Source organism: Nomia melanderi, chromosome 1 (genome assembly GCF_051020985.1).
Source record: "Nomia melanderi isolate GNS246 chromosome 1, iyNomMela1, whole genome shotgun sequence".
In the NCBI taxonomy this organism is placed as follows: Eukaryota; Metazoa; Arthropoda; class Insecta; order Hymenoptera; family Halictidae; genus Nomia; species Nomia melanderi.
The window spans coordinates 22,236,115-22,255,440 of NC_134999.1; the positions used below are offsets into that span (position 1 = coordinate 22,236,115).

Genomic DNA, 19,326 nt, shown 5'->3' on the forward strand with positions numbered 1-19,326 from the left:
TGTGCAGGTCGTATCACAATCTATTCGTGCTTCTCAAGAATTAGAATGGAATGTGTCTCAAAATTAACCTGTTAGACCCTCATCTAGATTTCTTCCCCCATAACTTTGGCATTGTCAGTTGTCATTGTGGAGGACATCATTAAAATAGGAGTAGAATTCGAAAACGTTATTTTGGGAAATAAGATATTAATTATTGTTGGAATATATGTACAAATGGATTTTAATATTGAAACTATCATGGGTCAAATTTGACCCCTCTTGGAATTATTGTTTTGCAAGAATTTAAAAGATGACAAGACTTTTGGGAAATAAGATATTAATTATTGTTGGAATATATGTACAAATAGATTTTAATATTGAAACTACCATGGGTCAAACTTGACCCACTTTGGAATTTTTGTTTTGCAAGAATTTAAATGATGACAAGGCTTTTGGGAAATAAGATATTAATATGTTCGTAAATTATTGGTAGAATATATGTAGAAACTGTCATGGGTCAAATGAGACCCATTTCAGAATTATTATACATCATCAAAATAGTTGAACTAGAACTCATTAAAATTATACCTGACCACACACACAATCATATTCCATCAAAAAGTTCAATATTCCTCATTTTACGCAGCCAAATCCATCAAATCGACCACAAGACATCACGTGTAACACACTTTCCCGCCAAAGGGTGTCTGTGCGTGCCGAACGCATGTTTCCATTCGTCTATCGCGCACGACGAACGGCGCGAGCCGGTTCCGAAAACCATGCGGGCCGAGCACGCGCCCGGAATGGGTGCCAGGCATAATTAACCCCTTGCCCTGTGATTTCTTTCTGAACTGTGATCGATCGGACTACTTTGTTATTATGACTTGCAATATTGCGACAGATTCGTGAGGAAAATTTTATATTTCATTTGATAAATGTAGGTGTTACTAATTTTTTTGGAAATGTGTATTAACTAGTTAATTTTGTAAGTAAAAATTTGGAGATAATAGTAATTTTTTCAATGATGTATACGTTGATTTATAGAATGAATATATTTTGACAGAATATATATTTATTTATTTATTTATTTATGTATATAAATAAAAGTAAAATTATATAATTCAATAAAAATATAAATACGAACAAAATTTAATTAAATATATATATATATATATATATATATATATATATATATATATATATATATAATGTATTATTAATTTATTTATTTCTATATATATATGTATGTAAATAAAAATAATAATTGAATATTACACAATCAGTTGTAAAATACGTTCCGAATAAACAAACATTAAAATTCAATTAACACACATCACACCGCAAAAAAACCATAGGTTATGTACCCAACACACCGGGCCACGTGTTGAGCCGGGTCTGCACTACACTGCGCACGCCGTTGGCGCAGACGGCAACAACAAAGCGACCGTTGGGGTGGGGGGTGAGGCAGTAGACAATATTATTACAATATTTTTACAATATTATTACAATATTTATTATAGTATTTATTACAATATTTATCATAGTATTTATTACAATATTTATCAATATTTCTGTAACATTCATTATATTATTTTTTTACGAAGCGACCGTTAGGGTGGGGGGCGTAGCAATAGCGCACGGTTTCGTCCTGTGACACGCGCCTGCATCACACCGCGCACGCTGCCGGCGCAGCCGGCAACGAAATGACTGTTGTGGTGGGGGGCGCGGCAGTCAGCGCAGGGTTTCCGGCCTTGTGACACGCGCCTATGTCGGCTAAAAATACGCGAGACTCTCGAGCCTTTCCTTCGCTGCACCCCCTCGGCATACCAACCCCTGCAGATCTATAACTATCTGTCTGCTTACGGGGTTCAAGAGCACCGGGTTCTTTTCACCATGGTATTTTTAGGTCGCGCGAAACTCGGATGTCCGAGGGACATTGATACTTTCTTTGAGGCTGGGCAAGCTTTCTGCGAGTGTTCGAGGTGATTGGCGATTGGATTGCTATAGGAATGTGTGTTTTATTATGGTGTGCGATGTGGGTATGGGGATTGGAGTATGGGGTTGTTTGGGAATTTGATTTGTTTATTGTGCTTTCTGGTGGGATTTGTTATGAATATATGGGTATTGGAAAATATTATTTAATTATTCACAAATTAAATTATTAGATTATTACATATAAGATAATTTATATATTCTTTTGGTGATTTGTAATAAATGTATGGGTATTGGGGAATGGGGTTGTTTGGGAATTTAATTTGTTGATTGTGTCTTCTGGTGGGGATTTGTAATAAATATGTGGATATTACAAAATATTATTTAATTATTCACAGAATAAATTATTAGATTATTAAAACATCAATTGTAGTTTCTATTGATGATTTGTAATAAATATATGTGTATTACAAAATATTATTTAACAATTTAGAAATTGCATTAGTTGATTGTTGGTAGATTATTTGTATTTTTTGTGGATGATTTATAATAAATGAGTATTGAGAAATTGGTTAACAATTGATTATTAGATTATTATATGAAAGATCATTTGTATTTTCATTTGGTCATTTGCAATAAATATATGGGTAATGTAAAATAGGGATTATTTAAAAATTTGATTAGTTGATTATTATATAGAAGATAATTTGTATTTTCCACTGATAATTTATAATAAATATATGGGTATTACAAAATATTATTCAATTATTTAAAAATTAGGTTATTAGATTATTATGCAAAGGACAATCTGTATTTTTTATAGGTGATTTATAGTAAATGGTTATTGAGCAATATAGATTATTCAAAAATCAGATTATTAAATTATTATATTAAAGGTAATCTGTATTTTCTATTGATGAATGATAATAAATACATGGGTACCTCAAAATACTATTTTATTATTAACAAATTAGATTATTATATAAAAGATAATTTTCTAATGTGTATTTGTAATAATTGTATGTGTATTGAAAATAGGGATTATTTAAAAATTAGATTATTAGATTATTACGTAACAGATAATCTGTATTTTTTAATATCCATATACTTGTTATAAATCACCCACAGAAAAATAACTTCAAATATATATATATATATTTGTTTCGACTAGTTGATACTGTCACCATAAAAACGTGTCTATAGAAAAGCTTTAAATAGACGAAAGGAAATACAGTATTTTAACACTAAAACTACTAAACGAGTCAGAATCACCCATTCTTGAGTTCTCCTTTTAATTATTAAAACGATAACAGATGTTTCTTTGAGAAATTATTACAGACATTAACGTAGCAACACGCAACCTGAATTGTAAATCATTTGAATTCTCAATAGATGCGCTGTTGCAGTTTTCATAGAGAAATTTCAAAACGTCAGTTTAACTGATAGTTTCAGTGTTAAAGAAATTGATTACGCAGATACCCTAACTGAATTATAAATCAATTAAAGTCTCGTGTCTATAGAAACGTTTCAGAAAGTGAATACGACTGCCAGCTTCAGAGTTAACCTCTTTACAATAGTTCAATATTTCAATTATTACAAGTTTTCGAACAGAATTCAACGAACATCAATATTATTCAATTCGTTTGAGTGCAAACTACATACTATTAATATTAATACGATAATCATACCTCAGAGCACACGTTGATGTAAAATAAAACTGGAATGTTTTCTTATTCCCAATAAATTGTTAATTGCAACGCAATGCGAGAAACATGGGGGAAATACGCATACAGGAAACCGTAGACGGTACAAGCATTCGGATACAACATAATGACTTCAGCGTAAAAGAACAATCGCAATGCTGCTCAGAATAGAACACTGGAGACTCTCTGAAATGTGAAATTTGATACTCTCCGCTTATTATTAAACGCATTATCGTTCACTGTTAGAAACGCACGGATATTAGAACAGAGTATCGTAAAGTATCTGTTGCCTAATTAAAAAAACAGAAAGAGGATGTTCAAGAATAAACAAACGTAATAAATTACTCTTCAAACAAAGTTGTGCGAAGGACAAATATCTGACATGATACAAAAGATAGTAAAAAATAAAAATGCAAATAATAAGAAAAAAATGAAATTTTGGAGTTTATTTTGACATTTTTTTAACGAAGAAGCAAAGCAAACCGAAGAATTACATACTTACTTGAAAAGCTAAAGAATCCATTGTTAAAAGAACTAGTACCATTTCAAGCTTTAAAATGTCACGTACAGTAATTAACGCAATTACTTGGTTAATATACATTTTAAAGAACAAATAACGCCCGGATTTCTTGAATTCAATGTAAAATCTTCATCTTTCTCATTCCCTTGCTCTATCATTTATTTATTAACTACAATCGATTCAACCATTTCATTATTAATACTATTTCCACCAAAGCTGTCAATAAACACTTTTTGAAATTTTAACCTAAAATTCTTTTCTCAGTTTAATCACGTCTCCTCAATTGAAATTACATCATTTCTTATATTTAATTTTACAAATATTATTGTAGAAGTGGAAAAGTCAATTCAGAATATACAACTGAATTTGAAAAACAATTTTAAGTTAAAATTTTGAAAGATGTCCTCTGACATCTTCGGTGAAAACAGTGTTAATAATTTTTTGGGAAAAATGCTGTGTTATGATCAGTTGATCATATATTAATAATAATAACAACAATATCAATTAATAATAATAATATAAATTAATAATGATAGCAATATCAATGAATAATAATAACAGTAATATAAATTAATAACGATAGGAATAATCAATTAATAATGATAGCAATATCAATGAATAATAATAACAACAATATCAATTAATAATAATAATAAAATCAATATTTCATTAATAATTTTTGTCTAACAACACGAAATAAGAATTTACAACCAAAATATTTATTTATGGTGAACGGTGGAAAGGATTTCACAGTTACCCGTGTTCGCGGCAGATGGCGTCACCGAGAATCCGCGAGTCACGTGTCGGCGGTCCGAGAATTCCACGGTTATGTTAATGCCGATTTAAAAGGATATTGACGCGATAAATCGTGTTTGATTTGAATGTTTGCCTAACGGGAGATTTAATGTAGCAACCCTATCCGCGCGCGCGCACGCTGTCGTGATCTGGTTTTACCGCGAGCCGCATTCCTTGCCTGATAAGCCTCCGCATAAGGCTGGATACTTGGAGGCATGCCAGACGCCGCGTGGCCCGCGTTAACTCGCGATGCCCACGGCCATTAAACGAACAAGCTAAGTTGAAATATTCCTTTGAAATTCCTGTTATCTTTCAGGCCTCGATAACACCGTCCTAACTGCGCGTTTCGAGTTTCCAAATAAAACCACCCGCCCCGCGATGTCCGTTCTCGTGTCTGGGAACGATTGAATAATGGGTGGGTCAGATTTGACCCGACTTCGTAGTCGTCCGTGATGGAATGGGTAGTGAAGTCAGGTGGAAAGTAACGTGATTGGGTGTTGTTGACGATGATTTGGATGGGATAGTTGATGATAGGGTGGATTAGGTTTTGTAATTGTTTATTGCCACTTGTGCATATATTTCGTTAGTCCCTTGGACTCTTGGACTCTTGAGCTTTCGTTATGGTCTTGGGTTACGTTTCTGAGAGAGGAATGTGATAGTGTAAAATAACTTGCTAATCTTTGGTATGATAATGTGTAAAATGTAGGTTTTTCACGTTTTAGAGATATTTTTGATATATTTTTAACGTGTAGTTTGTATCTGTTTATGGCAGTTATGTTCCAGTTTACTTTTAACACCAATAGCAATAGTATTTAATACTGTTTATTGTTGTTTATTACTATTTATTACTATTTATTATTATTTATTACTATTTAATACTATTTATTACTATTTAATACTATTTCAATAAGATTTATAATAAAATATAATTTACAATAGAATTTATAATAAAATATAATTTGTAATAGAATTTACAATAAAATATAATGTACAATAGAATTTCTAATAAAATATAATTTACAATATAATTTATAATAAAATATAATTCGTAATTAAAACTTATAAAATTTGATTTACAATAGAACTTACAATAAACTATAAACTACAATCAAACTTACAATAAAATATTCACATTAAAGATCTAATAACAATATTTCAATACTAAAATGTATTTAATTCAAAATTTAAAAAATTCTCATTTTCCCGCGTAAAACGTTCAAATCGACCACTGTACTGCGCTTATTAATGAGCATAATTAATAAACGCGTCTCTCGTTTGTTTCATGTTTTCAGGAGAGCCTCGCGGGGGTGGCGTAGCCGGAAACGCGCGTAGTAGCAGCGAAAGAGGACGCATTTCCGCTTCCAGCGGAGTCTCTGATCACGCAGATAGCATGGACAATCCTTCCTCGCGAGAAGATATCTCTGAAATGTACGTTTTCTATTTTATTTACGTCCGAAATAACACTATAGAGCAGTGTCTCCCAACCTCTTCTGTGGCATGTCTTAACTAAGCCTTTCTAAAATTCTTGTGCCACCCTATATAACATATATATCATGTTTAATATTATATTGTAATATTTTTGTAGTATTTATTGTAACATTTTTCTAATATTTATTAAAATATTTGTATATTTTTCTTTTTCTAATATTTAATAAAATATTTTTATAATATTTACAATGTTTATTACAATATTTATTACAGTATTTATTATAATATAATATATTTTTATAATATATATTGCAATATTTGTCTAATATTTATCACAATATTTATTACAATATTTCTACAATATTATTACAATATTTATTACAATATTTATTACAATATTTATACAGTACTTATTACAACATTTGTGTAATATTTATTATATTTTTGTTTTTTTGTTTACACATGTAAATATTGTAAAATATATGAAGTGATATCAAATTCCAAATTGCCCTCCTTAAGAATCAGATTGCCCCCCCTAAGGCGACAGCCCCATGTTGGGAAACACTGCTATAGAGGAAGAATAAGAAATATTCATGGAATTAACACTAACCTAACCGGAAATCAGTCCAATGACCATTACGCATAGTATTAATCACATATATTATCTTGCAAACAATTATTAAAATTTGAAATAAATAGTTTCCCTTGAACACTATAACAGATATCTGAAGAATCTGAAAATAATCTATCGTTACAATTTTTACAGAGATTACATATTAATCGTATTAAATGTTCAGTAGTGTAATGTTAATGTTGTATTTTGTTCATTGAATTTTATATCAATTCTATTGTCGGTTAATTGGTTTTTCAATTTTCCTTTCGTTTCTGTTTCCACTGAGAAAAACTTATCATCTAATTTGTTTGTCTTATTTTGTAAATTTTATTTGACTAGTCACAGTAGAAAATGTGTCGGTATGGTTAGTGTTAAGAATTTAATAAAGTTGCGAGTATATTCTTGGAAACAATTTATCTGCACCGTTGCGGTTCAGATGTTTTGACTGACATGTCATCTGAATTTGGGTGACGCTGTTTTTAATAGAAAGTCAAATGTTTAATTTCTTGGTGATGCGTTGGACTAAGTTTTATTGGATGAAATATGAAGAAGGTAGCAAGCGTAATAATAATAAAATACAATAATAAATAAATATTATATATTATACATTATATATTGAGTATCGTATACTATATATTGTATATTACATATTATATATTGTATATTATATATTATACATTATATATTATATATTATATAATTGACAGAACGTTACAAACATCCAAGTTCCTATTTTTAATGCATTATTTTATCTATTTTAATTTATAAAAAATCAATAATTCATTTCTGTCGACGAAATACTAGATTCAAAGATAAAAGTATTTATTAATTGAAATGAAACAGTCTAAAAATCTATTTTGTAACCAATTTTTTTCCAGTGTAAACAAAAGTTCATTTTGTAACAGATTTCCATAGTTGAAACAAAAATTTGTTGAAAAAGCCTGCGAAGTCTATTTCCTTATTTCTTTAGTGTTCTTCACACTATTTAAAACAGAATATTCACTTGGAAAGTTTGAGTTATGGCAGAGTTATTTTAATTTTAGAATGAGTTGCTCACCGTATAACTCATTCAGTGACGTAAGAGGAATAGGAAATAGATAATGAGTATAAAAAACTTGGTTCGTAGTACTACCTGACTTCACTGCATGCAACGTTAGCTATGAATTCCTGCTGTTAGTTCATCAGATATCTATGGGTAAGAAAATTGTATTTCTCATGGTTGAAAATCAATTTGCCCACCGAACTGCAACGAACGTGTGAGAAATTGTTTCTATCTTCTTTTAGAAAGCAGCTTAACTTACTGATTGCTATATCATTTAGATATGGCACACTTCCGTTTATCAATTTAGATAGAAAAGTAGACATTGTGATTAATACGATGGGGCAACGAATGGTACATACTTGATTAACTAATTAGTCATGTATATTGATGTAACGATGATGTAATCGTACCATTCGTTTCAACTGGAATATTAAATCACGTATAAGATGTATTATTGGACTGCGGATGTTTATGCAGATCTATTTTATGGACCATTTTATGAGAACAGATCGCATATTAATTTTGGAACTTTATGGAGTCGAACATGGAATAATATTCATGATAACACATTCTTTATCTAAACTGATTTTATTCTCAGTGATAGATGCATTTTGTTGTTATTTGCTGAGTTTTATGGTAATAACTTCGTGTGACGTAGCATATTGATCTGCACTTTTTAATATTTTATTAGCAAACCAACACGATTTAATTTCATTTTTAACGTGCAGCTAAATGTTCAATTACTGCACAGAAAATCAACCTTGAAATATATCCACGATGAATTATTAACATTCATAAATGAACGTATTGATCTTCTGTGTAATAAAGTATTTGAAATAAATTTTACCGATGCTGATTTTGTATATAGAACTATTACATGAAATAAATTCTTTTAGTGTACGGTATACAGGAAAATTTATATAATTTGATAGTTAAAACGTTTAATAATGATATCTATTGTCCCGTTATTCATAAATTTCTTTATCTAAATGCGTACGCTTAGTATTAATACAAACATGGGATTCACTTGTTTATTATAAATGCATAAAATCCGCAGTCTACTTATGATATAAGCTATTCATTCGCCAAAATAGTTAATTCCACAGAATAAAAGTTATAAAAATTTGATGAAGCATCATACGTAAAGTACCATTTAAATTTCTTATTAGATTTTAGTAACAGAATTTTTGCAATTAGATACTACGTGCATCTATAATAAAGTATATTTAATAAATTTTGTTTGAGATTAGGCTGTATAAAAGGGTACGTAATTATTATTATTATCTCTCAAGTTAACAAATAACTACACATGATATTTAACACGTTTCATTATAGATGCATGTACTATCGATTTGCAAAAATTCATTAAAATCGGTGTCAACATATTGACACTCTTCCCTTGTTAGTACTGAAATTGAGAAATTAACAAAAGTGGGGTTAGTTGGTTTGGTGTATGAATGTTAATGTTGTGTTCTTACCCAATCGATACCGAATCACTTTTGATCTGTCATGAACAGGATAATAGAATATTGCAATGCTAATGATATTATTTAGTATAAGTGGAGGTAAACTATAAAAATGGATATAGAAATTAGCAATTTATATGTAGTGTTGTATCATATATCATATATTATATATCATACATCATATATTATATATTATATATCATATATCATATATCATATATTATATATTATATATTATATATCATATATAATATATCATATTATATATCATATTATATATCTATTAGATAAAATTAAATCACACTATGATCTGTACAAATTCTTAATTATTAATTTTTCAACAATAGAATAAATCCCCTTAAATTCTGTTAGAGAAAATTAAACCACTGTACAAATTCTAATTTTAAAATTAATAAATTTTCAACAATAGAATAAACCCCCTTAAATTCTATTAAAGAAAATTAAACCATTATACATATTCTTAATTAGTAATTTTTCAACAATAGAATAAATACTTAAATTCTATTAGATAAAATTAAATCACTATGATCTGAACAAATTCTAAATTAATAATTTTTCAACAATAAAAGAAATCCTCAAATTCTATTACATAAAATTAAATCACTCTATGATGTGTACGAATTTTTAATCAATTCATAAAAATATCAACAATTTTTCAAAAATAGAACAATTCTTCCTTAAACTCAATTACAAAAAAATTAATACACTCTAGGATCTGCACAAATTCTTAATCAACAATTTTTTAACAATAGAAAATGTCTTAAAATTTTATTACATAAAAATTTAATTTTATTTAATTCATTTTAATAATTTATCACTCTATGATCTGTAAAAATTCTTAAGCAATCATTTTCAACAATACAAAAAATCCTGAAATTTTATTTAATTAATTTTAATGATATATCTCTCTATGATCTCTAAAAATTCTCAATCAACAATTTTTCAACGGTAGAAATAATCCTCAAATTCTATTACACAACATTTTTATTTTATTTAATTAATTTTAATAATTCAACATTCTATGATCTGCACAAATTTTTAACCACTTAATTTCATTTCATTAACAATGGTATAAATCCTGAAATTCTATTAGATAAAATTAAATCATCTAAAAAATTCTTAATTAACAATTTTTCAACTATAGAAAAAGTCCTGAAATTTTATTACATAAAATTTTAATTTTATTTAATTAATTTTAATGATTTATCACTCTCTGATCTCCAAAAATTCTCAATCAACAATTCTTCAACACAGAATAAACCCTCAATTCACAAAAGTATCAACAATTTATATTAATAGTAGATATCGAAAGTGCTCGTGTCAAACTGCACGTTTAAATATAGGTTATATGAATTGGAATACGAAGTGTCATCTATGGGTCGGCAGCTTAACCTGTTACTCAGTGGGCCGATTCTTTTACACCCGACCGTTCGCACGCATGAATTCGCCTGAATAGAGGACCGACCCCTGTGACAAAGGTGTTCTGTAACTGGCTACAACCGGGCAGAATAGTGATTCCACGCGAGACAAAAACCGGGCTCACTGTACAGGACAGATGTGTTTCATTCGAGAAGTTCTTTTTGAAAAATCGAGATTGGACGATCGCGGAGTGCGTTCGCACTCGCCTGACCCGGCGAATGTGGGTTTAATCGAGAGGGAATAAGTAAACAGTGAGAATTGTAAGTTTTCGTTTGAGCCTTTGCCTTTGAGAGACTTCATTAAAAATTCATCACCGGTTTTCGTGTAATTAGAAAAATGTGTTTTCGTTGAATGTGAAGGTTAGGTTGAGTAGCTATTAGGGAATTATATTTTTGTAGTATTGATTGATCATGTTTTTGTTCAGTGTTTTGGGAGGTATAAATTCGAGGAAGATTTACTGATGTTTGTGAATGTAATTGTGAAAGTACAATGTAGAAAATGTTAGTTGCATTTTAATCTTAGTTTGTTGAATATAGTGTCAGTGGATTGCTGAGATTGTGCTGATTAAAATGAGCCCAAACACGATAGGAATCGGACTAGTTTTACGGAATTGATGTAATTAACGAAACTAAAGGCTCGTTTCCATGAAATCGTAAAACTAGTCCGATCTTCATCGTGTTTGTACTCATTTTAACGAGAAAAATCTCAACAATCCATCAATACTATGATTGATAAGCTAAAGTTAAATATGCAATGAAGAAAATTTCAATTGCAATAAATTTAATCTTACTTCTTCAAATATAGTGTCAGTGGATTGCTGAGATTGTGCTGATTAAAATGAGTCCAAACACGATAGGAATCGGACTAGTTTCACCGATTTAGTGTAATTAACGAAATTAAAGGTTCGTTTTCATGAAATCGGAAAACTAGTCCGATTTATGTCGTGTTTGGACTCATTTTAATCAGCACAATCTCAGCAATTGACTGGCACTATATTCGAGAAAATAAGATTAACCATGTAATAAATAAAGTTTCAGTTACAGTAATTTTAACTTCACCTTGACAGTGAAGGTTCTGAATATTTCTAACAGATATTAAAATTTATGTGTAAGATCAAAATTGATCCGGTATCGATCCTTCGCGTTACTATTCGATGATTATGTGTACGAGCATTGATTTAAACTTAATGTAAAAATATATTATAAAAATATCATTATATAATTTCTTATTATAAAATTGAATTATGAAACTTATTATTGTAAAATTAAATTATAAAACCTATTATCATAAAATTATATAATTATATGATTATATTAAAAAATTACAGATTATAAAATTATATAATTATATATATTACAAAACTACATATTACAAAATTATATAACAATATAATATAGATCAAATTTACAATATATTGTAATATCAAGTTCCAATCCCACATTGAATTCAATTTATCTCATATAGTCTATTACCTTTAGACAGAACTAATTAATTTCACACTAATGAGTCACGATTAAATTAATTTCCCTGATGGTACGCAAACACAGTGCTCGTATACGTATCTTCATCAATAGTGTTGCCAAATTTTTTCTTTCTCTGATCCGTTAAGCTGGTTTAATTTATAGACATTAATTTACGCTTAATTAATTACGATTACTTAGGGTGCAGCAAAATATTTCCAGTAAGCCAAAGACGTCAAACATAAACAGGTCTGAAAGTTACAAGGAGCGGATACATCACAAGGTGAGGATTCAAATTTACTATCACTGTCACTTTTACTAACACGTTCAGTGCTAGGGTGAAATTAGGTCACGTTTCACATTGCAAACTGTATTAACACGTTCGCGACGTGATGTACCACCGGTGGTACATTCTTATCTGTCGTATATGAAGCATGTACCACCGGTGGTACATACATATCTGTCGCATATGGAGCATGTACCACCAGTGGTACATGCTTGACTCCCATGGAACGACATGCACCACCGGTGGTACACGAACTATTGTAGCGTCATAGCATTTAAATAACTGGTTACTGTAATTAACAAATTTATTTACATCCGTCGCGAACGTGTTAACCCTTTTGACCTTAAAGTTTTTATGTTTTCACTTTGAGCATTAATATTTTTTATTTGAATTATTTGTTTCTTTTAATGACATACAGATGATGATTTTTAGAATCTGTTGAACCCCTTGCCTTATGATTTTAATTATGTATTTTTATTTGTTTTTTTAATTATTCTTCTGTAATGAATTCTACAATTATTATTAATAATAATTATTATTAAGAATAAATAAAATAATAGCAATAATTACTATTAATAAATCAATCTACAATTATTCTTGAAAGGAAACATGGGCATAGAATGTTTCCTCTTTTCCAATAAATTAATTTTATTAAATATTCCAAATACAACTAATTTAATTAATTTATTATATACACACTATGTAATAAACTTCAATTATTGAATATAATATCTTCAGTACCACAAAAATAAAAATTTTCATTAAAATATTTCTTAATTACATAAGCTCATTAGCTACATAATTTATATTAAAATTTACTTTGATTTCAAATGAGCTGAGTAATATTTGTCTGTCGAAACACATTGAATCACTCTGCTATAAGGCAAGGGGTTAAAAATAAATCATAGGTAAATTAAATTTTATTTAAACAATTTATCTTAAATTTATTTTTCGTCGATCTCTGCATTTCTAAATATTTTTCTGACTTCTTGTTCCAGCGACAGTTACGGGAAAAGCGGAAGACCAGTGATCCAAATCTCTCCAAAACGAAGTGAGTAAACTGTTATTGTTAAAATTCTTAATTATTTGAAACGTTTATTATTATGTTATACACCTACGTTAAAGAACAACAATTTACACTCATTATCAAGCAACAACTTGAATCCTTGGTTTGAAATATTAATTACTAGACTGTGGATTTTTGTTTTTTTAAATTTGCAAGTGGAAAATTAAACAAAATATCTGCAATTTGGAAAAATATATAAAATATCCAAAAATTTATGTAGAACTTTTTTCATAAAAAAGTAATTCCATCTAATAATATTAATTATCAAATTAATTTAAGTTTAATATTTAAATATTAAAAAATAGAAATTTACCTAAAAATCCATAGTCCATTAATTATTATACAATCAATTTTATCTTCAATTATTATAAAAACAGTTTGACAACAGTTACCAGAAAATATAAAGACTAAATTCACGATGAAAATATAATTAGAAAACCAAAAGTACAGAACCGCAATTTTGGCTTTATTTTCAAATTGCTAACGGTCAAACATTTCTCTGGATTATGATGATGTGCCAATAGCGGCGTGAGGTAGGTCAGCACGAGTAGGAGTGACGTGTACAGTGCAGGAGATGTTGACAGAGACGTTGGCATTATTGATGGAGTTTAACACTATTTCTGCTGATGGTGTCAAAAGACACCTTTTGAAATTTTTAATTCTTGTCTTGGTTTGATCATTTTTACTCATTTGAATTTTGGATTTTTTGTATAATATGAATAATTTTATGTTTAAATGATATGAATATTGTTATATTTGAATATAAATATTTATATGTTTCAATGATATAAATATTTTAATATTTTAATGATATATATTCTTTATTATTTAATGGTATATATTTTTTAATATTTTAATGATATAAATTCTTTTTATTTATCAATGTTGTGAATACTTTTATATTTAAATGGTATAAATACTTTTTATTTTTTTATGAAATAGTGATATAAATACTGTTAAACTTCAATAATATAAATACTTTTGTATTTAAATTTTATATATCTATTTTATATATCTATCTTATTTTTTAATAAAATAATGATATAAATACTGTTATATTTAAATTTTATATATCTATATACTGTTACATTTAAATGATATAAATTCTTTTTATTTTTCAATAATATAAATATTGTCATATTTCAATGATATAAATTCTTTTTATTTTTCAATAATATAAATATTGTCATATTTCAATGATATAAATTCTTTTTATTTTTCAATAATATAAATATTGTCATATTTCAATGATATAAATTCTTTTTATTTTTCAATAATATAAATATTGTCATATTTCAATGATATAAATTCTTTTTATCTTCCAACGTTATAAATATTGTTATATCTAACTGATAAATACTTCTATTTTCCAATGATACAAATACTTTTATATTCCAACGATATAAATACCTTCATATTCAATATTCAAATAATATAAATAATTTTATAATATAAATATAATTTTATAATCATCATTAGAAAAGTCGAGAAGTCAATGCAGAATATACAACTGATAGAAAATAATTTTAAGGTAAAAATTCAAAAGGCGTCTCCGGACACGTTTAGTAGAAAGTGTTAATCGTCAACAACTTGATAGCTTATTTGAAACGACAGACTGTTTGCTTTTGTTCTTCGACTCGAGTCTGCTTTGGATTCTCATGGAGGAGCATTCCTTAAATTTTCTGTTACCAGTTGCCAAGCGTCTTGTATATTAGGTCTTCCAAGAAGAACATTGTCCAACGGATATTTTGCATTCCAATGGTCCCTGGGTATTTCTTGTAGATGTTCTTGTGCTGAATGTGCACCTGGAAACTTCTGCGTCATCAATTTTTTGGGAATTCAATTACGGAAGAAATCAAATCGTAGATTTTATTACTGATTTATATTTGGTCCGTTCTATAAATAACTTGGTATTTTTATGCACCTTTTATTTTTGAACTTTTTTATCGTCTCTTATTTTTAGATTTTATTTTATTTTTGTCGCTCTACTTTGAGACCAATGAAACTTTCTCTGTCTAAAATATATTTTCTTTTGTAGATCTAGATTTATTTGTAGATCTAGCTATAGATTTGCCTATGGTTCTATTATTATCTATAAATCTGTTTTTTATCTTTGAACGTTGAGATCAAGAAAACTGTTTTCATCTAAAATACATTTTCCATTGTTATCTAGAGATTTATCTATAGATTTATTTATAGATCTATTTATGGTTCCATTATTATCTACAAATCTGTTTTTTATTTTTGAACGTTGAGACCAACGAAACTTTTTGATCTAAGATGTATTTTCCCTCTCAATCTACAGATGTATTTATAGATCTATCTATAGATCTGCCTATAACTCTATTATTACCTATAAGTCTATCTATATATCTATTGTTACTCGTACATCTATCTATACGTCTATTATTACCTATAAATTTATCTATAGATCTATCATTACCTCTATGTTTATCTGCAGATCTATCATATATAAATCCATCGACAAATAATAAAGGAGAATATATTGCAGATTAAACAAATATTTTGTTCATCTGAATGTTTAAAAATAAAATTAGTATACAGAGACATTATTTATGGGATGACCCAATATTTCACTTGGAAAATCTATGTATCTTGCGAAGAATAATTCCACAAGCTATTTCAAACAAACTTACGTACATACATTTCTATAAAATTATAGAATAAATACAATTTATAATTTACAAGAAGTATCCAGGTATTAAAAAAATCTTCACAAATCTACCTTGCAAGCTATCTCAAACATATATAGCTATAGAAATGTATTTTACAAACAATAATTTCACAAACTACATCAAACAAACTCAACGAAAGCATAAAATTTATCACGCTAGTCCCTGAGAAACCTATGTCCACACATTTACATTAACGTTGAATGCCATGGGGCTCACCGGTGACCCCCAACCAAATCGAATGACTACAGTTCACTTAGTTAACTAATATTTGGAACAATTATTTGAAAAAATTTGTATATTGTAAATAATGCTACCTAATACGATGATGTTCAGCTAGATGGACATGCAATAATAATGCAATTCAGTTGAATGATTTAATATTATATCTTTCCCATTCTGTGTATTTTCCTCTATGAAATTGTGTAGCATTCAACGTGTTAACCCCTTGCCTTACAGTAACGTGTCAGACACGTGGTATAGATTTTAAACAGAATCGAACAAGCACGAACAATATTTAATCTCTTTCAATTCAAATTTAATATTATTCTTTCGTCAATTATTATACTTCGGAGCAAAGATTGATATAGAATATGCCTCTGAATCTGTTCTTCTTAATAAAATATTAACCCTTTGGTTACATTTGACGTATCAGAACATCATGTATTTGTTTGGGCATAGTAGCACATGACGTTCTGATATGTTGTTGAAACTGAGACGAGATTTAACTAGTTCATTCTGGTTTATTTCAAAGTAACGCGTATCTATTGCAACAGAACAAATAATTTTAATATTTCAATGAACCTTGCTTGGGATACACAACCCTATAATGGTAGAAATAGAGAATATATTTTATCAAAATGATAGCGACAACTTTAATAAAAGTAGTGATCTTTAACAATCCGATGAAGAATTTCTTAACGATCCTTTAAGCGATAAAAGGGAATTTCAAAATGAAAATGAAGAATATATCGAACTAGAAAGTGACGATAATGAAATTATTCCCAGACGTAAAAGACATACAAGATGCGATAATGAATCTTCTCATGAAAAATTTAGATGAAAATTATTAACAATTTGCTATGTATCATAACCAGAGTTTATTTATTTCAATAGTATTCTGTAATACCAACTACCCAAAGTTATTTCACCATTACGTAGGAGTATATACAACGAACAACACGAAACAAATTAATTCTTACATAAAATCTGCTACGTTCACTTGCCCACAGAATTAAATGTACTCTGAGTGCATGTTTTCAAATGAACATTTCCCAAAGGGTTAATTTCAAAGCAGTCGTATCAATCATTTGAGAAATAAATCACAAGGCAAGGCGTTAACCCTTTGCACTTGAAAGTTTTTCACTAGAAATATTTAATATTCTCCCATGAGATGCAGAGACGGTGTTCCCTGAAATGAATTAATGAGGAAAAATATACAAATCAACCCTCTACGGGCTAAATTTTTGTTCATGATCATAACAATGATTTCATAACATTCCAAGATCACCAGTCCCACAGTTCTCCACGGATCCGTCCGAATTCTTTTCTCCCGGCAGAGATCACGTGACGCAGGAGCCGTTCCTCAAAATATTTCCGTCCCGTTCGACTGCTGCTGCCACTTTCTTGCGCAATTGTCTAATTGCCAGAATAGAAACGTTACGGGAAATTGACTGTATTTCAAACAAATTCGAATTCCCGGATGAGTAACGGTTCCCCCGGTTCGTTGTACAGGTTATGTTCGGACGTCATCGTTGACAGTTCGACGATTTAGAATGTTCTTTCGAAATCGTCAAGGAACTTCGATCTGTCGTCGCGAAAGAGTGTCGGGAGGGAAAATGATGTTTCGATGATTTATGAGGGATTTAGTTCTCGTTGATCTTTGATGAATGTGAATCTGGGGAGGTTTTAAAAGGGAACAGTGTTATGCATAGATTTTGAACAATTAGATAATAATATGATAATAATAATTTAATATTAAATTAATTTTTAATAATAATAATATATATAATATTCATAATATTATGATTATTATTTATATATTACAATTTTTCGATGACGAATATAGTCGTCATGAACAGTTCAAGTGATAAATTAAATTAAATATATACTTTTATATTAATTTAGTATTAAATTAATTTTTAATAATAAATATATATATAATATGTATAATATTATTATTATTGTTATTTATATATTACAATTTTTCGATGACGAATACAGTCGTCATGAACAGTTCAAGCGTTAGATTAAATATATACATTTATATTAATTTAATATTAAATTAATATTATTATGATTATTATTATTTATATATTACAATATTTCCATGATCAATATACTCGACATAAAAAATTCAAGAGTTATAATTAAATATATATTATTATATATATATATAATATCTATTTTAATTTTCAATAATATTTTCATAAACAATCAAAAAATGGAAATTTAACTCTAAAAAATTCTGAACATTAATTAATAAAATTTAATAGAAAAGTTCGTTATCTTCTTATATTTTTAATAACAATTTATGTTCATCCTCCCAATTAGGTGACTTATTAAAAATTAATTTATCCTACTTCAACCAATAAACATAGATAATTCAAAAATGAAAAATTAATTCCCAAAAATTTTGAACACTAATTTTAATAAAATTCAGAAGAAAAGTTCATTATCTTCCTATAATTTTAATAATAATAATTTATATTAATTTTTCCCAATTAGTTGACTTACTAAAAATTAATTTATCCTAGTTGAAGCAATAAATATAAATATTTCAAGAATGCAAAATTCCAAAAAATTCCAAAAACTGGAATTAATTAATTAATAAAATACAATTAAAAAAATAATCTTCCACTGACGTGCGTGCCAGCTTTCTAGCTCGTGGCAACTTGAAATCC

At 28.4% G+C, this 19,326-nt stretch overlaps 1 protein-coding gene and 1 long non-coding RNA gene across 3 annotated transcripts in view; one reads left to right on the forward strand and one right to left on the reverse strand.

The window, feature by feature from the left end:
• RhoGEF2 (Rho guanine nucleotide exchange factor 2) overlaps positions 1-19,326 on the forward strand; it is a 90,626-nt gene that overhangs the window by 47,206 nt on the left and 24,094 nt on the right. For both annotated transcript variants that reach the window (XM_031991844.2, XM_031991849.2), the window contains 3 exons: positions 6,222-6,357; positions 12,580-12,661; positions 13,663-13,715. In XM_031991844.2, the coding sequence (XP_031847704.1) occupies positions 6,222-6,357; positions 12,580-12,661; positions 13,663-13,715 (271 nt within the window). The remainder of the gene's footprint in view (positions 1-6,221; positions 6,358-12,579; positions 12,662-13,662; positions 13,716-19,326) is intronic.
• On the reverse strand, positions 8,130-9,583 carry LOC116433607 (uncharacterized). Its single transcript, XR_004236328.1, has 3 exons — positions 9,491-9,583; positions 8,272-8,434; positions 8,130-8,159 (listed from the first exon to the last, which is right to left on the reverse strand). It is a non-coding gene; the product is annotated as an uncharacterized LOC116433607 (long non-coding RNA).